Raw genomic sequence first — 27,114 nt, 5'->3', positions numbered from 1 at the left:
AAACGTAAATAATAAATTTGTGGATTGATTATAGTACACATGCTGGGGATTGTAATATAAACGGATGCAGTTCCTGTCAAACAATGTCAGCTTGTCGATGAACCATTTGAATGCGATTTGAGAGTGCGCGTAGCTCCTCATTAATACCATTGATACGCAGCCGATCTCTCGGAGTATACTCGGCATTCCATTCATCAATGTTGATGACATTCTGCAGGCTCTCACATTTGAAATGTATATAGAGAATTGCATCGTTTATTTTCTGCTGCAGCTCATTAGGGGGAAGGTGCCAGAAAGCAGTGACGTAGTGAACAAAATCAAGAGAATTGGCCGTAAAACCTTGACTCATAACTTGTTGAAATCTGTGCAAAGAAGAGCCCAGTTGTCGTTGTATGGATTCTAACTGTGTGGAGATGTTTGTCAAATCTCTGTTAAAATCGGTATTTTGTAGCATTGTGTCCAATGATTCCCTAAGGGAGGTATTCATATGTTGCAATTGATTCAAGTTAACTATGTGAGTTAACAATTGCTCGTGGAGTGTTGGTTCAGACACACGAATTGCGCAACTGCAATCTACATAAAAATACAATCAACCAATAGCCAATTGTCTGTCGCCACTTAGCTCATGAGTTCTTTCGAGATTTCTTTCGAGAACTATAATTAAATTTAACTTTTATATTTTACGTCTTTTTGACTGCTAGAAAAATTTTCTCGCTAATAGCCGCACAGCAATAGCTGGGGCTGTTATTGGCCTTCTCTTGGTTTTTTACGACTCGAAGAGGAGTATTGGTTTTTCTTGAGGTTTTTTTTAAACTTTTCCACTTTCAAAAGTGTTTTTTGACCGAATGATGCATATAGATAACCGTTTTTAGCCGGTTTTTTGTCCAATTGGCCCAGTTTATTTTGCTTGTAATTTTGTTTTTGGAAAAAAAATTTTATTCGAAGCTATATTCAAATTATGCCGGAAATTGATGCCAGAGTATTTCTGAGGGCTTAGTGATGTGTTTCAGTTTCAAAATGGGTAGATGTCTTGATTTTTTAGTTATTTTTCGGTTTTTTTAATTTAACATTTTGGATGTATAAGCGGACTTTTTTCCAAAAATCAGTGCATATGGCAACTTTCCTGTGATAGTTCATGCATTGAATGTCTCGTTATAACGTGTATAAATTGTACACATGATAATCCGGCTTAGCAGTTTTTCTGTTTCTTGCTTGTATTTGAGTTTTAATTACTGTGAAAACTCTTTGAGCATCAGGGATTTAAATTTCGTTTTGCTGACAATTGAATTTTGTTCTGGCCTTAACTCTATGAAATTCGGTGAATGAAAATTTTTCAAGTGCAATTTATTTTACTCTTCGAATTCTTGTTTTACTTTTTTAAAACTATGCACTAGAAAGCTGATTTAATTTTCGAAGTCTCGAATGCTAAAAAAAGAAATGTTTTTATTTTTCTACGTTAGTCTTTTTTCAATGTGATTTTTATTTTTCAAAAATCAAATATTTTTGTTTTACGTTTTGTTTATTTTCTACGTTAGTGTATTCTCCACTTTCGAGCATGTATGTGTATCATTCTGGCCTTTTCTTAACATCTGGTTTTAATCGCTCTGCTTCTATCAACTGAAACAAAGTTTAATGATCTTAGCTTTTCTTAATTTTCTCATTTGTTAAATTTGCAATTGATTTCATTTAACATCAGGCAGTGCTGAGAATTTGCCGGAGTTCTGATTTCAGATTGCTAATACTATTTTTTTGAGAATGTCATTGAGGCCGCGTTTTTGGTTTTGAACGATTTGCCTTTGAGTGCTATTCTGTTGTTTTTGTAATGGTTTTAATTTCTGCAATTTGAATTTGTATATCTCCAACAAAAGTGAATTTTATCTTTTTGTCTTAATTGCAGTAATTGCAAAACGATAGATATAATAGCCTTTTGACTCCAAAATGTTAGTTTTTTAAAAGAAAAATTTGGTTTTCTAAAAAATATCTGCCTTATGCTTTTACATTGTGCTTTTTGGCCCTACATAGCGGAGATAGCGGAGTTTTAATATTTGAAGACCATTATCATGAGTTATTTCATGACAATGTGTAGCCCTGTCATTTTTGGAGCTAATCAGTATTTGATTATCCTAAGAATTGCGGACATTTTTTAACGCTATCAAATGGCTTCAATATAAAAATTTTTGGCTTAAAGAGTTGTTCTGTATGTATGTTTTAAATCTGAGGGTTTTAAAAATGTGGGTTTTTGTATCGGTACTGAGTGATGTCATGTTTTTATTTTTAAGTTGCTACAATGATGTCAATGCTCGAATCTCGTGGTGAAAGCGATAAAATTTTTAGCAATTTTTTACATCAAAGCTGCTGAGGTAAAGAGTTAATGTTCTATGAGAAAGGTAATCGTTGCAGTTGCAATTAGGGTTTTCTTTGTGAAGCTCAAACGCTTCGGGTCGCTTCCCGAATTGTTCCGGCTATGCTTTTTTTCCTGTAGTATTATTCGTTCAGACGGCGTTGACCTAGAAGCGAAAGTAGGAAAATTGCCGTGAGAACTTACCGCACGATTTTTTTATCACGAGTTGCGTTCAATGAATGAATTTTCGATTTCGAAATTTGTTTGAGTGAATGAATGGTGCATGTGGATAACCGTTTTGAGCCTTTCTGGTGGCCTAGTTTTCTTGCGTGTAATTGGGTTTTATATAGAATTTTTGTCTGTTTGTCCATGTGACTCAGAGAAATTCATATCACTGTTTTTGAGAGCCTAATGATGCGTTTCAAGTTAAAAATGAGCGCGTATACTTGACTTTGTCATTAGTTTCTTTGAGGACTTTTTTCAGTGAATTTTCATAATTCATTAATCCAATGCTTCTTTCTAACGTGAGGTGTTTTTGTTTTAAGACATTTTACACATGCTAATCCGTCTCAATGCTGGTCTTGATTGCTAATTAATGAGATATAATTTGTTTTTCTACTTCATTTTTTTCCATTTGATTTATTTTTCAAAACTCCAGAAGTATGCATTTTGTTTCCATGTTGGTGTACGCTCCACATTTTCACTTGTATCATCCCAGCATTCTATTGCGTATATCGTTTTATGCCGAATTAAAAAGTTCGATTTTTTAAGCGTTTTCGTAGATTTTTCTCCATTTATCCGTGTTGCAATTAATTTCATTTAACATAATGTTGCTCGGAGAGTTGCTGGAATTCCGTTTCTGAACATTTGACTGATTACTTCTTGTTAAAATATTCTTGGATTAGCGGTTTTTTGAACTATTTGGCTTTGAGTATTATTCTTTCTTTTGTCTTTTTAATGCCTAATTAATTTCAATAGTATAATTCTCTTTGTCTATCCCCTCTCCGACAAGAGAGAAGTTAATCCTATATTCGTCCTAATTGTGTTGACTCGAAAACGATAAATGTAGTGGTTTTTAGCCCTAAATTTTTGAATTAAAGTGCGGTTTATAAGAAGGCAGAAAATATTCTTAGTGTATTTTTGTGTATTACAGTTGATTGTGGAGTTTTGTTTTTTCCAGTATCATGAATAGTTTTATTTCAATTTTAAGCCCGATCATTTTTTGAGCTGATCATTATTTGACCATTCTAAGAGTTTGGGTCATTTTTTGACGTTACCAAATTTTTTCAGTAATATAAGGGTTTTTGGCATCAAGATTTCAGTCAGCTTTTTGTTAAAATTTTTTCTTACGTTATAAATTTGTTCGTTTTTTGTATCGATACTGAATGATGTTGTAACTGTTTGTATTTTATTGTGCTCCTATGATGTAAATGAGCAAGTCGTTCGCGTAACAGTTGTATAAGTTTCAGCATCTTTTTGAATCAAATTTGGCGAGGTTCGAGTTTGTTTTAAGACATAAGGCAATGGTTTCAGTCGCAATTGCGGTTGTTGTGAAGCTCTGATGCTTCGAGTTGCTTCCGGTATTCTTCGTCTGTTTTCTATTTCGTCAAGATTTAGGTGACGACCATATGACGTCACAACCACTTCGAATCTGCTTTTGTTCTTCCTTAATGCAATTTGAACTGTATTGCGTGTGTGACGTCTTTTTTCACTCCTAAAAGAGTGAGTTTTCTGTTCATTCGCGTGAAGAAGTTATTGGTCACATGTGACTTGCCGCACTCTCGAAAATGAATTCCTAACTCTGAAATGTGCTTTACTTTAATTTAATTCAAAGAGTTAAGGTCAAGTGAATGTGTCACTCTAATTGAGGATAATTTGAGAGCACCCAATAGAAGCATCAATGAGTTATGCAGATTTGTAATAAAATTTTAACACCTCAGCATTTACAGAAATTTCTTTTTCGTCTGTTTCTTTTACTATCTTTTTTAGACTGCAAATCTACAAAGATATTACGGCTTTTTTCTGGCTGATTTGCCAGCTATGTTTTTCAATTTGATTTAACTTTCAAAACTGCGGAAATAGGCATTTTGTTTCCATGTAGGTCTATTCTCCACATTATTACTTGTATCATCTCAACATTATCCTATTGCGTATATCGTTTTATGCCGTCTGCTTTTGTCAGTAATTAAAAAGTTTGATTTTTTAAGCTTTTTCTTAGATTTTTTCCATTTCTCCGTGTTGTAATTGATTTCATTTACCATAATGTCGCTCTGAGAGTTTCTGGAATTCCGTTTCTGTACATTTGGCTGATAACTTCTTGTGCAAATTTTTTTGGGTTAGCGGTTTTTGTTTTGAACTATTTGGCTTTGAGTATTATTCTTTCTTTTGTCTTTTTAATGCCTAATTAATTTCAATAGTATAATTCTCTTTGTCTATCCCATCTACGACAAGAGAAAAGTAAATCCGCTTCAAATCTGCTTTTGTTCTTCCTAATGCAATTTGAACTGAATTGCGTGCGCGATGTCTTTTTTTCACTCTGAATGGAGCGAGTTTTCTGTTCATTCGCGTGATGAAATTTTTGGTCACATGTGACTTGCCGCACTCTCAAAAATGACTTCGTAACTCTGAAATTGACTTTACTTTAATTTAATTCAAAGAGTTAAGGTCAAGTGAATGTGTGTCACTCTAATTGAGGATAATTTGAGAGCACCTAATAGAAGCAGCAATAAGTTATGCAGATTCGTAATCAAAATTTAACATCTCAGCATTTACAGAAATTTCTTTTTTCGTCTGTTTCTTTATCTATCTTTTTTAGACTGCAAATCTACAAAGATATTGCGGCTATTTTCTGGCTGATCTGCCAGCTATGTTTTTAATGATTTGTGCTTATGTATGTTTCCTTGTTGATCCTTTTTATCGAGGGAATTGGTCTTGCATTAAAAGAAAATTTGAAGGCCTGATTGCAGATTGCTCATTTTCATTTCAAATTTTGGATATTTTTTCAAGTTATATCACGCCTCCAATCAACCCAATTTGAAAAAGTGATACCTAACGTGTTACGTGTGCACATATGTGCCAGTGTAGTAGCTCTAATTTAAAGCTCGACGAAATTTGCAGACTTCCATTTATACACATCTTTTAAAAAGCAATAGAAAAATACCTGTAGCCGAGTAGTTCAATGCATAGAAAAGCTCAGGAGTTTTAGGTCGTGGGCCAGCAACTCTGTATAGATATTCTCTGGGTGCTGCAGACGGAGTAACTGTGACAGCTGCACTCGATTGGGTAACCAAGGACAACTGTGGATCCAAGTTTTCGCCAGCTGCATAACAGAATTCATGAGCCTTTGTTCTGTAAACAACTTTTCGAAAGAAAGATTGGCGCTGTTGCGATAGGTAGTCAGTCCTATTTTTCTCTCTTCAGAAAAAACTTCAGAAAAAACGCTTAGATTTGGTTGGGTAAACGTAGTTTGTGCTTTACTGTAATTACTATATCCAGGTTCGACTCCCATTGAATTCCATCAACGGATCATAGTAGTTTGATAAAACCATCGATTGTTCATGCATAAGTACTTTTTCTGTGCTCATTGAAAATCCAACGGTGGGAGATCTCTGATTTTCAATGGATCATAGAAAACCCATTTAAAAAAGTTTAATGCACGCCTCGCGTAAGAAATCCGCTTAGTACTTGAGTTATTTGTTAGTTGTTGAGTTATTGAAGACGTTAACATACTAAGATAATGTCGGGCGCAGTTGATTCAAATGAACAAAATTATTGAAGTTTCTAATTAGTTAAAAACACTTCCACTCCAACTGCAAAAGTCCATAGCCCAAAAAGATATGGGAGCAGCAGATTAGGTCAGAAAATTCATTCCCAAAACATTTTTGTTTTCGACAGTTATATTCGTGTACTGTTTAGTTCTTTTTTTTCCAAAACCCGCTCAAATGCCATTTGATCAACATACAGTGAAGAAGTTTGCCTACGCAGGAAAAGCACAAGATTTTGGAGCACGAAGTTTAGGGCAAAGACGCAGAAGAGGAAACTCAATAAATCCTTAATGGAACAGCCCAATGAGAGCACGCCCTTGCCTGATCGTGAAAACAACCAACAGAGGGCCTTCACAATGCAGAAGCTTGCATATGGACTGAAAATTGTGAAAATCAAGGAAGCGAGCAGCAATAACTCCGCCGCAGCTTGAATAATCTGAAGAGTTCTCAGCAGTCTGAGACCGCGTTCAATTCTGTTGTCCTCAATGGTCTGCCAATGAGTTATGGAGGCTTCGTCATACAGGAGAGCTTCAATCCGGCAGCATATTTCAGAATCGAGTAAAATGATGCAGAAATTCCATGAGCACGGCACAGACACCCAAGCACTTGTAATGGACTGCATGAGCAAGTAGACAGTGCTATGCAGCAAGTGTCTTGAGAAGAGACATTTTGACTGGGCATGAAGGAGACACTGAGAAGGGAACAATTATTCGACAGTTGCGACGGGCTCAACAAAAACTACTCCGGAGGTTTCTAAAAGGTGCCAGGCAGCAGGATTCCTCTACTGGACAGTGTTTCTCCAGATCATGTTGTGATTCTTGATAACGAAAATTTCTGCTTGAAACTTCTCGAGGAAAAATTATAAAAAAGATCAAGTTGATTTGTTTGACCTTCAGTGTCCTATAGTTTCAACAGTGTGCGACTGAACAGTTGGAAAAGTGAAGAAATCTAGGTCAGTTCACGCAAGTGGTCAAGAATGCACTAGAAACAGTGAGTTTATTTCAAAATATGCAATCGATTTGCATTGGCCACGTCAGGACTATACCAGAGAGGCCACAAAAGAATGCGATAGCTAAGAGGTGAAGCAGGTCATCGCTGAAGATGACACGAAGTTTGCTCTCTGACTCAAGACTTTCCAAAAACAAGGTGGGGAGAAGCAATTATCCATGCAGCGAAAATCACAAGTTTGATTTAATTCAAAGAGCGGAATGATACCCAGCAGAGATGAGTGGCTCAAATCTTGATGTTTCAATAATCGTTTTAAATTTTTTGCACTGTCTTTAAGAAGAAAAAAGGCTGAGTAGTGAGGAAACTTGAGGTCAAGACACAGGGAAGAAAGCTTTGAGGTTTCAAGACCTTTGACAACCGATGTCAGGAGTACATCCTCAACTCACGTAGTATTAGGACGGTTGAAGATGTGATTTTTGACGAGTCTGAACTGGGTGCAGTCCCTGATAACACAGATTGACCTACGAGCAGAAGGACTAAGCTTGCTGAATATCTGGAAACGTGAGACCAAATGAAAGTCATCAAAAGTTGAAAAGAAAGAAAAGCAGGGCACGTCAACAAAACAGCACTGAGAAACGAACGCAAAGATGTTGAGCAACCGGCATTGGACGACTTGATCCACTGGAATCATCAGCGTTGGATGCAAAAGTACTTGTTTTTGGTTTTTCGCGGCTTTGAAACTTTGAGTTCGTCTGGGCTATTATGTCTTCATGTATCAAAGCTGTTGATTCTAAACAGTCCTCGAAAACAATCAAATTTGCTGCTAGTAGTCAATCATCCTGTAGGTGTCATAGCCACTACTGTTTAAGCTGAGGGGAAGTTATCTGGTTGCTGAACTCAGAATTCCCTCCGATTCCAGGTCATGCTGAAATCCAAGTCGAGTCAAGACGTTAACTGAGTTTGTGACAACGTTTGCAAAACGAACAATGCTACTAGAGTCATCTTGTCTAACTGGAGTATGTGTGTATATCTTCATAAGTTGAGATTCCACTATGACTTTCGGTCTGCCAAAGAGAGAATGTCCCAGACTTGATAGTATGCCTGTGAGCTAAAACCCAATCCAGAAATTGCAGCTTTCGCCTGAACAGCGATGCTAATTTTGAGATACTGCATATTCTCAGTATCACTCAGTCGCTTTTGATGTACAGTGACACCGAAGAGTTCTGCCCATTCGAGCCACTCCAAGGGGTCTCCTGAAAACTCCGTTAACTTGAGTTTTGGTAATGCTCTTGGATCACCACTCGGTTGTTGAATTACTTTTGGGGTTGGTTGGCTCACTGTTGTTTGGATTTGGCTCTCCATCGATCTTTTGCAAAAGTTGTGCTTGGGACTTTGGCTTCTCTTTCTGTTGCTGGAACGCCATCTTGGGCAAAAACGTATGTAGTTCTGTTACCCAAATTGATTTAGGGATTTCTGGTTTCTTGAGAATACTCGAATCTTGCAGCTCGTTCAGAAATGTCCTGCGCCCGGTTGGAACAGCGGGGTAGTTTTCAGGTAAGCGCTGAAACGTTTGTCAACTCTGTCCTGTGTGACTTTCTTAGGAGGGTTGATCACAACATTTGGAGATGGTGGTCGACTAGGGCCGGACTGTTTGGCTACTGAATTTGCCCAGCCTGCAGGTCTTTCTAGCTTGGGCCTTGATCCAACACTTTCTTAGTCGTCTGCCTGCGACCCAGATGTTCTTGAACTTCGTTTTCTCAGTTCAATTCTAGGCGCTTTTGCTCTTCGTCGGCTTCAGCTTTCCTTCCATTTTCAAGGGCTCTTTCATGCTGTGGCAAACGTAGTTCATCTTGTTGTTGCAACTTTAGACGTAATTCTTGTTCTTGTTGTTGCGATTCTTCTTGTCGTCGACGAAATTCTATTTCCTCACGCTCGTACTCTATCCCCAACTGCCGCTCTCGCAGGCTTTGCTTTGTTTTTTCTTAGGTTTGCGAGCTCTATTTCGTCAATCTCGCCTTCTTGATGAACGCGAGCTAGCGATACTGGGTTCTTCTCTGCTGCAACGTGTAGCAGAATGCTTGGAAGAGACATCGACGTTCTCTTCTGTGGTTTCTGTTGCTTAATTTCTTGTATCGATTACAGTTTTGTTAGGGTTTTTCACCAGTCGTTGTTGATGACACTAGCGATGTTTGGTTTCGACAATCCTTGCTGTGCCCGTACTGCTTGATCAGGTGCTGATAGTAAGTCATAATATTACTGACCTCCATAAACTCTCGGATGCAATAATCTCGCTTCATCATTCTAAGGGATTTTGCGTAGATTTCATCTAACTTTTCTACATTGTTTCACCTGATTACACAATGTCGCTTTTTTGCAGTCGCTTGAAGTTTCTGTTTTCAATTTCTCCAAGTTTGATAGTTCATTCACAATTGAGCAAGCAGCTTTAACTGATTTGTATGCTGGAAATATGTCTTTCAAATAACCGACAAATTCGGTGCAGGAACTTTCAATTTCTCGGAGAAATGGTACTTTGTCAACCACCCATCTCAGAACTTTGCTCTTTTCTTGTAACATACGCTTGATGTCATTGTCGAAAGCTTCTAAATACTGTGGTTTTAAGGGTAACGTCTGCTTCTTTCTAACGTCTTCTAAACTTTCGTACGTCTCGAAGCAGCATCGATAGGCACTTTGGGCTGCGGCTGTCATTGTTTTGTGTCAGGTAGCCTTCTAGCTCGGCGAGGTTTCTGGAGAACAATTTGAGTAGGTCAGCTTGCTCTTTCTCTAACGTCTTGAGTTGACCACTCGTCTTCCAATCAACTGTTGTCCAGTGTCTACTGGGACTTCTGCTGGCCATCGCAAACATTTCGTTCTGGTCCACCAAATTGAATCGAAGATTCGTAGCTGTTCGTGTTGCTGTCCGGGTCGGCGAACCAAATGTTGCGGCTGCTCAAGAATCTCAGCGGAATCCATATATCACAGCATGTTTCTCGAGCTTTACGCCGGCCCGGTTCGTCACAGGGTTCGAATGACTAATAATATCGTCGAAACAATTAGTCAATCGGACGCATTCAAGGACTAACTTTAATTTTGTTGATTGAAGTTAAAAAATCCTTAGTGATATTCTATATTCAATCTCGTGCTAATGTTTGTAAGGGTTTCAGCCAATGTTAGTAATGTTGCTAACTTCTCGCAAGTAAGCTCAGCTAACTTGAAACACGCAAGATCTGAAGATCTAGCAATTTTTTGCAAAAAGACCAAAGTTGTTAAAAAATCAAATTTCAGTCTGTTCTGAGAGCCAACTGCTCCCGGTAACAGTTTCTAATGGTTCTAATTACAATTAGGTTTTACTATTCAAAGAATTGGGTTAAAATAAATAATCAAATACTTATCATTTATAACGTCATTGATACTTGTTTCTGATTGGTTAATCAAGAAAGTGATTTAGGACATTGTTCACATAGTAAATGTCAAATACCGAAATATTTACTTTTTTTTGACATAAGCGCTGATGGTTATTATGCAGCCTATATACCTCAAATGTACGGTATTTGACCTTCAATGAAGAACTAAAGTATCAAAGAATAAACATTTAAATAATTTAACAACAAATCAGAAAATATCGAAAAGTGCCAATTTTGCAACATAGAGGTGCTAATAGCCACACTTGTGGGTCTAATGCATTAACGTTCGTTGAATCCATGAATAGCTTAGAGTTAACCCTAACCGTGTGCTATAACTTCGGGTTCCTCGGTTTTTCCCTTTCAAAAAGGGGGATGGGTGTATAAATTTTTGGTCCCAACTTATGAAAATTTTCAGTTCTGACCATTTTTGCGTTTTGACAAATTTTAAGTTTCTTCAGTTTCAAAAGTTTTTTTCTTGCTGTCAGTTGGCTCCACTTGTTGCTGTTTTGAAGTGGCGCGACAATTTCAATTTGTTGTTTAAAGCAGACAGCCTACAACTGGTACAAATAATTGGCAAACTTCCTTAGATGGTGATTCACCAGGAGCAGGAACAAACGATGCTTGCTTGCTAAAGAAAAAATAGAGATCCACGCCTTTATATTTGTTTGTGGTTCTTTCTGGCGTCGAGTTGCACGAAGATTCGTATGCTCGAAATATGTCTTTCCAATAACCGACACATTCTGTGCGGAAACTTTCAATGGCTCGGAGAAATAGTACTTTGTCAACTACCCATCTCAAAACTTTGCTCTTTTCTTGTAACATACGCTTGATGTCATTGTCGAAAGCTTCTAAATACTTTGCTTTTAAGGGTAACGTCTGTTTCTTTTTGTTGTCTTCTAAACTTTCGCACGTCTCGAAGCAGCATCGATAGGCACTTTCGTCTGCGGCTGTCATTGTTTTGTTTTGTGTCAGGTAGTCTTCTAGCTCGGCAAGGTTTCTGGAGAACAATTTGAGTAGGTCAGCTTTCTTTCTCTAACGCCTTGGGTTTACAACTCGCCTTCCAATCAACTTTTGTCCAGTGTCTACTGGGACTTTTGCTGGCCGTCGCAAAGATTTCGTTCTGGTCCACCAAGTTGAATCGAAGATTCATAGCTGTTCGCGTGGTCCGGGTCGGCGGACCAAATGTTGCGGCTGCTCAAGAATCTCAGCGGAACTGATATATCACAGTCTGGTTCTCAAACTTTACGCCGGCGTGGTTCGTTACAGGTTTCGAATGACTTATAATCTCGTCGGAACAATTGGTCAATCGGACGCATTGAAGGACTAACTTTAACTTTGTTGATGGAAGTAAAAAAAAATCTGTATTCTATTTTCAATCTTGTGATAATCTATATTCAATCTTGTGCTAATGTTTGTAAGGGTTTCAGCCAATGTTAGTAATGTTGCTAACTTCTCGTCAAGTAAGCTCAACTAACGTGAAACTCGCAAGATCTGAAGATCTGGCAAATTTTTGCAAAAAGACTAAAGATGTTAAAGAATCAAATTTCAGTCTGTTCTGAGAGCCAACTGCTCCCGGTAACTGTTTCTAATGGTTCTAAATACAATTAGGGTTCACTATTCAAACAATCAAACAACTGGGTTAAAATAAATATTCAAATAATTATCATTTATAACGTCATTGATACTTGTTTCTGATTGGTTAATCAAGAAAGTGATTTAGGTCATTGTTCACATAGTAAATGTCAAAGTACCACAATATTGACTATTATTGACATAAGCGCGGATGGTTATTATGCAGCCTAAACACCTCATTTGTACGGTTTTTTGACCTTCAATTGAGAACTAAAGTATCAAAGAATAAACAATTGAAGTAATTTAACAACAAATCAGAAAATATCGAAAAATGCCAATTTTGCACCATAGAACTGTAATAGCCACACTTGTGGGTCTAGTACATTAACGTTCGTTAGCTTCATGAATAGCTTAGAGGTAATCTTAACCGTGTGCTATAACCTCGTGTTCCTCGGGTTTTCCCTTCCGAAAAGGGGGGTGGTTTTATAAATTTTTGGTCCCAACTTATAAAAATTTTAAGTTTCGACCATTTTTGAGTTTTGACAAATTTTAAGTTTTTTCAGCTGTAAAAGTTATTTCCTGCTGTCATTTGGCTCCACTTGATGCTGTTTTGAAGTTGCTCGACGATTTGAGTTTATTGTTTAAAGCAGACAGCCTACAACTGGTACAAATAATTGGCAAACTTCTTGAGATAGTGATTCAGCAGGAGCAGGAACAAACGATGTTTGTTTGCTAAAGAAGAAAGAGGTCCACGCCTTTATATTTGTCTGTGATTCTTTGTGGCGTCGAGCTGCACGAAGATTTGTATGCTCGAAATATGTCTTTCCAATAACCGACAAATTCTGTGCGGAAACTTTCAATGGCTCGGAGAAATAGTACTTTGTCAACTACCCATATCAAAACTTTGCTCTTTTCTTCTAACATACGCTTGATGTCATTGTCGAAAGCTTCTCAATACTTTGGTTTTAAGGGTAACGTCTGCATCTTTCTGTTGTCTTCTAAACTTTCGCACGTCTCGACGCAGCATCGATAGGCACTTTTGTCTGCGGTTGTCATTATTTTGTTTTGTGTCAGGTAGCCTTCTAGCTCGGCAAGGTTTCTGGAGAACAAATTTCGTATGTCAGCTTGCTTTTTCTCTAAAGTATTGAGTTGACTACTCGTCTTCCAATCAACTCTTGTCCAGTGTCTACTGGGACTTTTGCTGGCCATCGCAAAGATTTCGTTCTGGTCCACCAAATTGAATCGAAGATTCATAGCTGTTCGTGTTGTCCGGGCCAGCGGACCAAATATTGCGGCTGCTCAAGAATCTCAGCGGAACTGAAATATCACGGCCTGGTTCGCGAGCTTTACGCAGGCCTGGTTATTCACAGGGTTCGATTGACTAATAATCTTGTCGAAACAATTAGTCGCTCGGACGCATTGAAAGACTAACTTTAATTTTGTTGATTGAAGTTTAAAAAATCATTATTGATAATCTATGTTCAATCTGGTGCTGAAGTTTGTAAGGCTTCAGCCAATGTTAGTAGTGTTGCTCACTTCTCGTCAAGTAAGCTCAACTAACTTGAAACTCGCAAGATCTGAAGATCTAGCAAAACTTTGCAAAAAGACTATTGTTGTTAAAGAATCAATTTTTATTCTATTCTTAGAGCTAACTGCTCCCGGTAAGTTTCCAATGGTTCTAAATACAATAAGGTTTCACTGTTCAAACAATTGGGTTAAAATAAATAATCAAATATTTATAATTTATAACGTCATTGATAGTTGTTTCTGATTGGTTAATCAAGAAAATGATTTAGGACATTGTTCACATTGTAAATGTCAAAGTACGGCAATATTTACTTTTATTGACATAACGCGGATAGTTATTATGCAGCTCTAAATACCTCAAGTAAACGGTATTTGACTTTCAATGAAGAACCAAAGTATCAAAGAATAAACAATTAAAGTTATTTAACAAATCAGAAAATATCGAAAAATACCTGCCAATTTTGCACCATAGAAGTGCTAATAGCCACACTTGTGGGTCTAATGCATTAACGTTCGTTGAGTCCATGAATAGCTTAAAGGTAACCCTAACCGTGTGCTATAACCTCGGGCTCCTCAGGTTTCCCTTCCAAAAAGGTGTGGTGGGTGTATAAATTTTTGGTCCCAACTTATAAAAATTTTCAGTTTTGACCATTTTTGAGTTTTGACAAGTTCTAACTTTTTTCAGTTTCCAAAAGTTTTTTCTTGTCAGAGGGCTCCTCTTTTTGCTGTTTTGAAGTGGCGCGACAATATCAATTTATTGTTTAAAGCAGACAGCCTACAACTGGTACAATTAATTGGCAAGCAGGAACAAAGGTTTTTTGCTAAAGAAGAAATAGAGGTCCACGCCTTCATATTTGTTTGTAGTTCTTTGTGGCGTCGAGGTGCACGAAGATGATCTCCGATACCGGAAGTTTTTCGAAGCTGCCGTGCACACGAAAGAGTTGTTCAGGTGCACTACATAGACAACGCTTGTGAGGATTTGGATTAATGATTGCACACACTAAGAATATGCTGCATAGCATGAAGATAACATAAGAGAATCTACAGAAGCTTGGCGGGTTCCCTTTTTTATTTTGCAAACAGACGAGGCAAGACATGATGTTCACAGCCAACATTTTTTTACAGACAAACGAATGCACCGGCCCACAAAACAACACTGGAAGTGTCGACAACTTGGGCAATTGTGTGTTATTTACATGGTTAGAAACAGTTGAAACTCAATAACTGACGAGTCAAGTTATAATTTACTGGAAAAGTGATGCAGAATGATCTGAAATTGTAAACGACAGATCAATGTTAGGCCAGTGGTTCCATAGCAGAGGACTTGGCGCCGAACTCAGCTAGATTTCCAGGGATTAGGCCACTCTTTTCTCATCAGAAGCAGAAAAACTTGCCGGGACTACATGACGCAACTTTTGCAGGATTTTTGGCATTCCACAGAAGTCCCAAATGGTGAGGACCACCTGAGTTGAATCAAGCTAGGCCGAAACCCGATTGTGCACAAAAGGTCAAAATTTAGCTTCACTCGGGACGGGACGACAGGACAATTTGAATTTACTATGTTCCCTCTGACTTGATGCCAACAAACATCTTTGCGGTATCCTCATCCATCTCTAAAGTGGAATCTTTCTGGGCATTTTTGGTGGGAGCACAACCAGTTAAAATTTGAGCAAATGTGTGTCTGAAACTGACTGACAACCTTACTTAGACGTGTTAGCTAAAAGTTTAAATAAATTTAAGTTCCCTAAATAATAAGTAGAGTGGATTAAAAAAAACAAAATTGTTGAAATGAATCCAGCTAATTTTGGAGAAGATCAATATCTTGTTGATGCGCTCTGATTTAGGTGATTGTTAATAGATATGAGTTAACTGATGTTGTCAACTGCTTTTATCGCTAGGATACCTCCGGAAAATTTGAAAGTGAACTCTATGTGGCCCGCTTTGGGACTCTAACGGTAAATCTTGATATAATTAGATTCTCATCTTCATTTTTCTCATTGATGTTGGGTGTCTATGGGCAGTTTTTAACACTTTTTGATCTCAAGAATCCAAATTCCCCTTTTCATCTTATAATTAGTTCTCTGCTGTAAATCTAATAAATTCTACTGCAAGAATCGTTTTTGTTACTCATTCGTGAAAGTCTTTAACTAAGTTAAAAACGCGTTTATTCCGACCGCAAACTCCATCGCCCAAGACTCCATTGCCCTCCATCAATTGCTACAATTTCAATACAATAAAAGCAGAGATAAAATTTCAATGCGTAGATGCAGCTTATTACGTTCTAAAAGCACACCTCTTCGGAATCTGTTGTTGGGGAGTCAACCTCTGTGCCTCTGCGCCTCAGCCACATACCATTATCCGCGCCTATATGCATTTAATAATAATTGCAAATGCGTTGTGTGTAAGAGCAACACAAAGAGTGGAAATTTTCAGCCAATAGGAAACGTTTTTGACGCTTCACGTCTAATCCATCAATTGGTTTTCCGAATTCTATGAAGTTATGAGCCATCGATGGGATTTATTTTCCATAAAATTTTTGTAATTCATGGGTGCGTTTTTTGACGCTGAGATTTTTCTCTGATCTCTCCATATCGCCGCTGATCTATATCGATAGAAACCAATGGGACCTCAACTGTGGTAGCACGTATTATGTATAATGTGAAACTGTTTGAAGTACCCTTAATTGTATGTTATTAAATGTTATTGTTCCGACCCCTCTTGAGGGGGAGGAACTATATACTCAAATGGGTTTTTTTTTGTTCAGTCAATTTTCGCCGATCGATATATTCATCGTAGAGAGTTGAGACTGGTATCATTAGAAAGCTCGTCCAGCGTAGAATATGGAATTAATTTTTTTTTAATTTTCGTTTTCTACGGGGAGTTATCGAGGTTTAAGCTTCTGAGAAAAGTAGAGTGAATTCACGATGTTTTTATGCACATTTTCCGAAATTTTTGCCTAATTTTTCGTCAATTTTCCAAAATTTGTTAAACTTTTTAAGAATAGTTTCGTTGATTTCATTTTTGAAGACAAACAAGCTTTGTTGATTATTCTGATTTAATTTTTTTGGTCAAAACTCTGGATAAATATTTCAAAATTCAGCCTTTTTCATCAAAATCAGCAGGAAATAAGCTACTTGAGTCCACTTTGAATGAATTTGCCGACAGTATACCCCCAAACAACACTAATACAATCTTTGTAGACTCAGAAGGGGGCTATTCCTACTTCAACTTCCGCTGAGAGTGCTCTGTAATTAAAACTTGCCGTTTTTTGCTAACTTTACTCGTTGATTATCAAAAATGCAGAATTTTGAGTTTTCAACTAACAAATTATCTATCTTCAACATTCACAAATCAACTGTTCCTAACGGACAATAAGCATTAGCAGGGCCAGTTTTGGGCCAATCTTGGAGTGTTACAATCCAAAAAGAATTCGGATTGTAATCAGTCTGTCTTTTTTTTGAAAAAAGACCTTTTTTTTAATAATAAAGAACAGAACATATCAAATCAAAGCTCCGGGGTGATAGGTCCAATTGGCTTCCTAAGCAGCTACAAGCTAATGCATTTAGTTTTCTACTTGGAATTTCTGATCGTTTCGACTTTTAAAAATAATTGATTTTTAAAGAAATAATGGCTTAATGAACTTTTCCTCTATTTTTTTTCGTAATTTGGTCGACTTGCAGCTTAGTGTCAGCAAATAAAGAATGCTTGTTCATTCTACTGAAATAAAATTTATTCTCGATTGTGTCTTTAATCCTGAAGTTCTTGTTTTCTGGCTTTGATACTACTAGATTTCAGATTTTTTTGTTTTTCTATATTTGCCATTTTTTCACGTTTTCTAGTTACATTATCTCATTATTGACAGTTCTCATATCACATTTTTAGCCTTCACAATAAAGCACAATTGAATAGATTAAAATCCTGAAAGATATACATTATCGTTTTAACGGCCTCGACACTTCTTTTTGGTCAAACGTTTTCTGGCAAGTTTTAATTGAATTTTTTAATTTTGTCTTTAACTGTCATTTTTACTTTGTCGTTTCGGTCGTATAAAACTTCCTGTATAGTGATAGGTTTTACTGGCTTTTCATGAACGAATAGATGAGCAAATATTTGATAATAATAGATAGCTGATGATTTTCATGACTTTGAAAACAATCGTTTTCCAAAACTAAAAAAACTTCGCAAGTATGTTCTTTTATTTTTCTTTTTTTACCTAATCTCCTTTAATTAAGTCAAGTAAAGGTGTCAAAAGGGATTGATGTCCCAAATTCTGTTTTTTTAAAGAATGCGTTATGACCTTACTGACTTCGACACCGGTTTTTCACAAAAAAGAAAATTAATTAGATTTTTGTCTTACGTTCTTTTTGTAGACGCAAGACGTATTCTGGACAAATGCAGGTCACAAGGGCTTCCTTTGGATGAATAAACGACCCTATTTAAATATTTAGATTTGTAATTAATGTCTTTCATGACTTTGGATATAATTTTCTTTCGAAAAAATATCAAAATTATTACATACTTTTGCCCTTTTCTCTTTTTTGTCTACTTGTTACCTAGTTACCTAGTTTGTTTGTTTTTTGTTGTTCTCTTTAGCTGCTTAATAAAAATGAATAAGGACGGGTCCTAATGCCCTTCTATAGAAGCGTTGGTAATCGTAAACCTTTGGGATAATTTACTTGATTTCTAATGGTTTTCATTACTTTTAAGTTAAGCTAAAAAATTCGCTTATTTTTTTAAACAATTAACTTAAAAGTAATGAAAACCATTAGAAATCAAGTAAATTATCCCAAAGGTTTACGATTACCAACGCTTCTATAGAAGGGCATTAGGACCCGTCCTTATTCATTTTTATTAAGCAGCTAAAGAGAACAACAAAAAACAAACAAACTAGGTAACAAGTAGACAAAAAAGAGAAAAGGGCAAAAGTATGTAATAATTTTGATATTTTTTCGAAAGAAAATTATATCCAAAGTCATGAAAGACATTAATTACAAAACTAAATATTTAAATAGGGTCGTTTTTGGTCTTTTTCGTCTAATTGTTACCGAAAATTTTTATGGACTGCTCCATATCTTTTCAGGTGATTTATAAGTTATTTTGTTTAGTTTTAGGTTTATCTGACGGTATGCTGACTTTGTTATTAAGTTTTGTTTTTTAAATTGGACATAAAGTTTTTGATGTAATTGATGTTTGTTGTTGTTGCTGTTTGATTTTGCTGTTCGTCTTGACTCTTTTTCTTAATATTGGCATATCACAGCAATCTAATGCTTCAATTTACTCCACTGAGTTGTTTACTTTTGAGGCTATCGTATCGTTCATACACAATTTTTTTGAAAAATACTTCGGCTTTTTGGGTTTTTTGGGATTCCCAAAAAATAATTTTTGGATTTTTCTACCTGTTCCTCATTTGGTAGACAATTATGCCAAAATTGTGGATGGGCGGGGTCGGAATATTTTGTTTTAAACTCATAATGCATTGAAGACCAGCAATTTGCCAAAGAAGAAAGGTCGACTGGATTTCTTTTTAATCGCTTGCATTCCTTAGTTCTCAGGCAAGAGTTAAAGAACTCTTTAATACAATTGAAACCATGTTTTTGGTATTCAAAATTTTAATTTATAGGGCAGCTGGAAAGAACATTTATGGGTTTTTGCGGGTTTTTTTCGAGTTTTTTCTAATAGCCGTGAAGCAATAGCGGCTATTATTGGGGACATCGAGGTTTTTTTACAATTCAAAGAATTTGAATTGTATTGGGGCGCTGTCTTTTTTTTAAAGATCTGTTCACACATTTGCATCATTTTTGAACAAAAAACAACTAGACATTTTTTTTTCAAACACCGTTTTCTCGCTCTACTTTAAATTTAGAGCGAAAAACTTTCACGCCGCAAAACCACTCGCTTTTTGGCTCCATTTCCGGTTTCGGCGTGACCAAAATCACTACTCCAATTTGACTTCAAAAATCATGAAAATGTGTGAACAGATCTGAAAAAAAAAAAAGACAGCGCCCCAGTACAATTCAAATTCTCTAAATTGTAAAAAAACGTTGGAGAAATCGTAAAATAAGAGTTCAAATAATTACTCCTTAGAGGATGAGCTCTTGATTTACTAATACGAATGTAGAAATAATCTAAAAACGGCAAATGTCTTTCTGCTTAAATGAAAAAAACTATGAAGTTTTCACCGTTTTTCGGTCTTAAAACGTCAGCTTAAAAAAAACGAGACCCAATGGGACGGTTCTCAGGAAACATAATTTTGTATAAAACCAGTAAACAAAAGATCAAGTTAGCCTCAGATAGACTTGTACTGCTGTAATGAAAATGAATGTCAAAGTCATTGACACACGGAACTGGAATTTGCATTGTATGACACTCGCCTGACCATTAATCATAAAGAGCATCTGTACGCTTTTATGAAAACAATTAGGGACCACGTAATATAGGTAACAACAAATGCAGGCAAGGAACAAGGCTAAATTTTGTTTAACAAAGTGGTGTGCAGCCCGTAAAACATTTAGCTAGCTAGTGCTATTGAACAGAATCAAATAATCTTTTGTTAGAGCAATTGAGACCCAATATTAATGAACCTACGCAAGAAAAGCAAAAAAAATATCAAATCGGAGATCAAAATAAATCACTCTGCTTTAAAAAAAACAGGTCGCATCAAAATCAAAAGTTGATGAATATATAAGCATCAAATTCAACTATTACCCAGAAATTCAAAATGACAAAGGGTGTCAAAGTAGTTAAAACGCCAAATTTGAATTCGGATTATTAAGTAAATCCAAATATGCCTCAATATACAGCCAAGGAGATCAATCTGTAAGACTAAGTAACAGAACAGCAAAGCAACTATGATATGGAGCAAAATCTTAGAACTACTTCCAATTTTCGCAAACAGGACGTGTTAATGTTGTTAAAACGATCCAACAAAAATAAAATATGACATAAGAGAGTCAATGAGATCCATTTTCAGTAAGACTTAGTGACAAAACCACCGACGAACTACAAAAAGGGCAAAATCAGCAACTCAATTATGTTTGAAAGGAAAAAGTTGCACAGTTGTGAAAGTCGTTAGATGTGAGAGAACAATGACAAAAAAGGACAGAAAAATCCAAAAATTGAAACATTTTATAAAAAACCAGGGGTGTCAATTCAAACAACAGACACTAAATTAACTTAAAGATGCTTCATTAGAGAACCCTATCAGTAACCAGAGTATGTGACGGAAGACCAAAAACAACGATAAAAAATGCGCCACCCAAAAAGTTTCAAATGTTTAAGAAAAGGTCTCGTCAAAGCCGTTAAAATATTTAAATATGTACGGAAATGATCAAAAGAATAAATGGGAAAAAGAGAAAGTTAAAATGAGTCGTCGGCGAGCCAATGCGATTTTCCATTAAACCTGGGTCGAGGTTTAGGGGTGAATTTTCGTAAGAAATGCGGTGAAAAAAAATATTTTCACCGCGTATTTCTTACATCTTTTTGCGGTGAATGCGGTGAATTATTTATTTTCACCGCGTTCTCAGTATTACAAAAAAGAATCGTCCCCACACGGGTTCGGACCTCTGACCTCCTGCATGCCTTCCACTGCTCAGTCCACTGCGCCAACTGTCACTTCCATCTCCGCAATTTCTTGTGAATTTAAATCAGATTTTTGGAAATTTTGGAATCAACTTTTGGAAATCATATGCGGTGAATTTTTGTAAGAAATGCGGTGAAATGTGGTGAATTATTTTTTTTCACCGCATTCACCGCAATCACCGCATTTCTTACATTAATTTGCCATAAAAGTCTATGCGGTTAATTTTTGTAAGAAATGCGGTGAATTTGGTGGTGAATTTTAGTAAGAAATGCGGTGAAAAGCGGTGAATTATTTTTTTTTCACCGCAATCACCGCATTTCTTACGAAAATTCACCAAAAAACCTCGACCCGGGAAGAGACTAAGTCACAGAACAACATAAAACCAATGCAAACGGGGTATAAAATAATAATTACTTCAAAAACAACTTCGTTAAAACCTTTAGCTTTGACTGCAACCATTAATTAAACTCTTATTGTTTAATTAAATAGCCAGCGAGAACTGTCTTGAATAAGACTAGGGGACTAAACAAAACAGCCAAAATACAAAAAAGCTAAAACTACATGAAATATATCTTTAAACCATTAGGTGCTGTTTTGGGAGCTGGAACAATAACAATTGATGTGTTCATACAGAAAATTAAGATCAAATTGCCGCACGAGAGTAAAATTATCTCAAAATATTATTTATACAGGGTTTTTTGGCTCCACTTTAAAAGCAGTTCGCAAAACTTTATTTTTTAAATTTGCTCGCTTTTTACTGCTGCAGCTTGACTATAATTTTTATTCCAATTTGACATGTCATCAACAACATACAGTCTCTGAATGGTAAAGAGGCCTTAAAAATAGACGTCTTGGAAAATAAGGCGACTATTAAACAATAGCGGTATCAGCGGATCAGGAAAACTTTGGTAATAAGTAAACTCTTGTTTGACAATGAAAATATTTGAAAGTTGGGTGGATGAAACTTGCGGTTGAGGGTTTTATATGGTACCATTTTTAGGAGGGATATAAATTTTTCCAATTTGGTCTGGCGAAAAAAAGCAGGCCCCGTCTAAATATTTTCCCATTTCTAGAGAAATAATGGAACAATAAAATGAGAACGACTGTAGGAAATATTTATCGCAGACAGAAATCCCCTGCAATTGTCCCATTGTCCCAAAGTAGAGAGGATAAAAAAGATGGTCTGAAACTTTGTTGCTGAAAAATCGTTGAGAAGTTTAAAGGATCCTTGGCCGAGTTTTCTCTAAACCGTTTAACCCTCGCTTTGAGCTCTGGAAACTATACAATGATCAGCTATTGGATTTATTAGCTGAGCCAGCCGAGCATATGTTGTCTTGTACAACAGTAACAAAAGTTCATAAGAGCAAAGCTGCTGAGGTTACGAGGGATTTAAGACAATGGGTTTCTGTTTTACTCTGAGAATTGAGAGGATTCTGAAATGACAGGCGTCTCAGCACATTTGCATCCCAATAAATGGGCTGCAAGCTATATCTCCAAATGGCGTTGTTCATAATACAATCTGATTGGCGGAGGGAAGTTAGGTATTTTGGACAGTGATTGAGTCACTCACATTGTTGAGGCACTACGTTTTCCGCAGTTAATACCAATTAAAATTTTGTGTGATGAAATGGCAAATCGAGTGAAACCTGAAAAAAGTTTTATGAACTTGACGCCTCAGAAAAAAAGTAAACGTACAAATTGTGAAAATAATTGACAACTGCTTTCATATAAAGTTTTTTTTTACTAAGAACCTGAATCGAATCACCAATCTGGCTGATAACGAAAGTTTGCGGCCTGTTGGGTTATCTCAGGCTTTCAATAAGCTTTCTCAATTAGATCTCTGTTACAGCTCTTTGCGGGTCTGTAATCATGCTGCTTACAAGAGATGCAAGATCATAGGCACATATAGAACGCAAGCAAGCCTTTGAAACATTTTCTCGTCCAATAAGAGGGGATTCTTGCTTGAAAAAATATCTCACCCCATGAGCAGGGACAATCAACACTGACAATTTTTGAAGTCTCACCCGAGTGGGGAGCTCAAAAGCGTGCAAACGGGAGAAGTAAAAGATTTTACTGGCACGTTATCGAGGCTGATTCCAACTGATTCGAACTGAACTGATGATGAGTAGTAGTAGTATCAATGATCGGTTGTGAACCAAGACTTGAATATTAGGTGTTAAGATCATCAATATGTCATTAAACAGTTTTCACACAAAAAAATTCTTTGATATCCGTTTCTCTCAAAATTTATATGAATCGACAGAAATTCGATGGAGTTTATATTAAACTAAGCTTTAGAAAGATAACAAGAGTACTTACAGAAAAAATTCATGCAGAATTTTACTGATTTTCCGTAAAGAACAGTAGTTTGAGTCGCATGAGAAATCTGTTCAACTGGGTCATAGATATATGTAATGTGACATGCATTTTTGGGCTGAATTGATAGAGACCTAATAAGTTTTTGCATGGGACTCATTAAGAACTCTTCAGGGAAAACTGGCGAGTTCTACCTGGACTTTCCTAAATACAAGTTTCTGTGAATCGCATAGTTGGAGACTAGTGAGCTGAATGGCTCCAAGAGAACTTAATGCCCTCTGGACGCTGCCTTTTGATCCCAATTTCAAGGGCGAAAAGTCAAATGGGTCGGACAAGAAATTGTTGAAGCAAAAAATCGCACTAAAAAAGGCCACAGGGCTAATATAATTTATACAAACTTCGTTTGAGAGAAATTAATGATAATCTCCGTTTAACTTAACTAGTTGTACCACACAATTTTATGTTTGTTTCTATATTAAATTTCAACGCGATCTGTCGTCACCCCCGTCCCGAGCGATGCTTTTTTATTTTCTATTTGTTCTTCGAACGTTTAAAGAGTTTCCCTTTTTCAAATCTCTGATGATTTTTCATAAATCAAAAGTAGAACCTGAGGGCTACAAAATGATGTTTTTTCTTTTTTCTACGATTCGTAAACAAAAAGTGAAAAATTCACTGAAGAAGCCAGCCTCGCCGCTTATATATGCTCCCATTTTGAAAACATGGTTTTGGAACAATAAGAAAATCGGCATTAAATATAGCAGCGCGCCACAACATTAAACATTCCGACCGCTATATATTCCAGATGGGACAGACAATAAAAACAAAAATTAAGGTTTAGGTCCAACCTAATTTTGAAAACGACTTAACAAAGCCTTCTCAGCTCAACCTTGCACCACCGGTGCGCAACTCAGGTCGCTCTGGTACCACTAGTGCGCGACTCAAGTCTGTCTGATCAGAGCCAATTTTGGTCTGGATGGCCTGATCAGAGCTGGCTTGGGTTGCGCACCGCACCCTGTGGCTTTCTTAATTTTGACTTTCAGTACAGGAAATCGGTTTCTTGAAATGTTGTTGAATTGCTGGTTCTTTTTTAAACTTACATTCGAATACTTCGAAAGATGCCGAGGTTGAAACTGCTTCGTCAGATGAACTGTCGTCGTAGTCTTGGGCCATAAATGCGTTTGCCTCGTTACTTAATAACTGACTAGGGACGCAATTGTTGGAAATGGTTATGTATTGTATTCCAGCAACTGTAGAAACTACTTTCAATCTTTCGCACAGTTTTAGCAAACATCTATGGGATATAGACAGTAAGCAGTAAGCTTATAAATTTATGTGTTTAGTTAGATATCGTATAGAAGAGCCAATGTTATAAAGAGCCGACGTCAAAAAGCACCGAAACCTGAGTTGATTTAGAAAGAAGCAAATAAACAGAAAGTTGCCTTTTAGCACTATCCGAGGTATTAGTTTTTTCAATACGAAGAGTTTTTTCAATACATGCATGCTAAAGTAACTGCCAATTTGTAATCGGATTATTGAATGTTATGATCTGGTATTTTAGTACTGAGGATTTTAGCATGCTACCGATCAGTTTACCGAACCAAATACTCTTCGTATTGAAAAAAAACTGCAGCGGATTATTTGATCTCTCTGGTTCCGATAATATCATATCCGATCTAGTCCCACGGCCGCTAAGTCATGGCAATGGTCATTTTAAACCTGTACAATAACAATTAAACTTGGTAATTATTGATCTAAATATACTCCGACAGTTTAAACAATCGGCTGAAATATTGGGTATCTTGTGTATTTTGGCTCCATGAGTATTTTGTCCCGACACCAAATTGATTTCATGTTCGATTGTGACAGTTTTATTAGGGGACGCTCCCCATTCCTTAGCCACTTCAAGGCACCTCAGGTACCTTGACCTGGCTGAGGCATGGGCGCGGCTCCTAATGAAGTTGGCAGCGAAATCTATCGATATATCTCAAGTGCGCTCGAATGCGCTTAATTCCTATCAGACCCAATTTTCCGATATTTTATGTAATTTTGAACGCACGACGCCCTCCTCGATCGTTTATCTTTGGTCTGGACATACTTGCTTCCGACTGGGATCTCAACCTGGGATCGCAATTGCTGTTTAATTTTTCAATAAATTTTCGACTCTCTTTCAATCGGCTCTTTATAACGTTCCCTCACACACATTACGGTCGTGGACATACATCACATGGTGCAGTGAATATTAGCGATTAGCGAAAAGTAAAATTAGCCGAATGGAATACCAGGCCATTAGAAAGGCCCAATCTTAGATTATTAATTAGAATAGCTTCCCGGAGTGCACGCTCAGAGTAAATCAGTACTGACTCATGATATTTCAATTCTGTATTTTTACTTTTGCCATATTATGATCATGTCACTTTTTACCCTGCGCAGACAAAAAATCAGAACAAAAAAAACCGGCTCTGAATTTACTCTGAAAAGTTTAAATTCCAAGTCTTTGGATACTATGGCCAGGCAAATATTACATTCTGTTAATACGAGGATCAGCATAATTCACAGACTGTCCGAATTATGAAAAATGGGAGAAAAGCGAAAAAAAATCGGTCCTGGATATACTTTTTAAAAAAATTATAAATATAGAAGAATCTATTCGTTTCTAGTATTATTTAGCGATCCAAGACGTCAAAATGATTATAAAATATTCCTGAAAATGTTCTTGTTCTGTTTTATTTGCAAGTTTTTTAATGACTTTTTTTTAAGAAAACGAGAAAACTAAGTTTGTTAGCTATTAGCCCGTTCGATCGTGATATTTTGTTCAGTTGTGATAGATTCATATCAAGTCTCAGGGACCGACAAGCCATTTTAGCTAGCGAGGTCAATGCGCTATTCCCATGAGCTTGCGCTCATTTTAATTATCTCAGCAATAAATTCATCAGATCATTCTAGTTTCGGCTAATTATCACGTCGGCTAATATCGCAGACACCGTCTCGCATTTTGCCAAGTAGAGTACCGCTTATCAGAGTGTGAGTAAACAGTGCTGCAGCTTCTGTTCAATAGTACATGATAGCAAAATTTAGCTTGAATTACGACGTAAAGCAAAATTACTTATTTATTGGAAGCAATGGAAAGCTTTCACACATGTGGTAAGCAATTTTTTTGATACAACAGTTTTTAAAGTTTTTGAAGTTGTTAGACAGCAGAATTGTTCTGCTCTCAGAATGTTTAAAAAATTATCTACTGAGGCCCATTCTTTTGTTGGTTTCGCGCTCAAAAAGGGGGTCAGGATAAAAGGCGATCAAGTTTGTTGTATTCAGTGGGCGAAAAATTTGAACCTAAGTTTTGTGGACCCATGTCGAAATTACCCCCTGATCACCCTTAAACTGATGTAAGACAAGGGGGTAATTGTCTAGGGTTGAGGGGGGGGGGATAAAACGATGTAAAATTAGGGCCGTAATGGGGGGGGGGGGGGTAATGCAATAGGGGTAATTTTTAGATTGTACCCCCAAAAATTACCCAACAAAAAATTTAAGATTATGGATTAGGGGCGTAATTTCAGGGGGGTAAACGATGTACAGATTAGGGGGCTAAAGATTAGGGGGATAATTAGGGGTAAGGGGGATTTTTAGATTTTGCCCACTAAAAATTACCCCCACCCCCCCCCCCCCCCC

General features: G+C 36.8%; 2 protein-coding genes across 3 annotated transcripts in view; one reads left to right on the top strand and one right to left on the bottom strand.

Annotated features, from left to right (window-relative positions):
- LOC142343013 (uncharacterized) lies at positions 1–24,817 on the bottom strand. Of its 2 annotated transcripts, none has more exons than XM_075394696.1 (3): positions 24,546–24,812; positions 5,502–5,660; positions 1–573 (listed from the first exon to the last, which is right to left on the bottom strand). In XM_075394696.1, exons 1-3 carry the CDS (start codon positions 24,616–24,618, stop codon positions 77–79), a joined length of 729 nt encoding a protein of 242 aa, XP_075250811.1. In that variant the 5' UTR covers positions 24,619–24,812; the 3' UTR covers positions 1–76. The 2 variants fall into 2 exon arrangements, with proteins under 2 accessions (XP_075250811.1, XP_075250812.1); XM_075394697.1 differs by lacking the exon at positions 1–573 and adding an exon at positions 3,916–4,055 and having other exon boundaries at positions 24,546–24,817.
- Positions 24,818–26,473: 1,656 nt separating this feature from the next.
- Positions 26,474–27,114, top strand: part of LOC142343054 (uncharacterized) — a 44,849-nt gene continuing 44,208 nt past the window's right edge. The window contains exon 1 of the mRNA XM_075394740.1: positions 26,474–26,589. Coding sequence (XP_075250855.1) covers positions 26,568–26,589 — 22 coding nt within the window. The 5' untranslated portion in view covers positions 26,474–26,567. The remainder of the gene's footprint in view (positions 26,590–27,114) is intronic.

The sequence above is a fragment of the Convolutriloba macropyga genome, chromosome 7 (genome assembly GCF_964194025.1).
Source record: "Convolutriloba macropyga chromosome 7, txConMacr16.3, whole genome shotgun sequence".
In the NCBI taxonomy this organism is placed as follows: Eukaryota; Metazoa; Xenacoelomorpha; order Acoela; family Convolutidae; genus Convolutriloba; species Convolutriloba macropyga.
The sequence above is the reverse complement of the archived record's forward strand: the minus strand, read 5'-3'. Positions and strand labels throughout refer to the sequence as shown.

Bases quoted from the DNA above. Each gene is read 5' to 3' on its own strand.
- LOC142343013 (XM_075394696.1), bottom strand. From the start codon at position 24,618: ATGGCCCAAGACTACGACGACAGTTCATCTGACGAAGCAGTTTCAACC. The intron at 5,661-24,545 runs GTAAGTTTAAAA...TCTGTTATGCAG, and splicing joins ATCTTTCGAAGTATTCGAAT to CTGGCGAAAACTTGGATCCA. The intron at 574-5,501 runs GTATTTTTCTAT...ATTTTTATGTAG, and splicing joins ATTGAACTACTCGGCTACAG to ATTGCAGTTGCGCAATTCGT.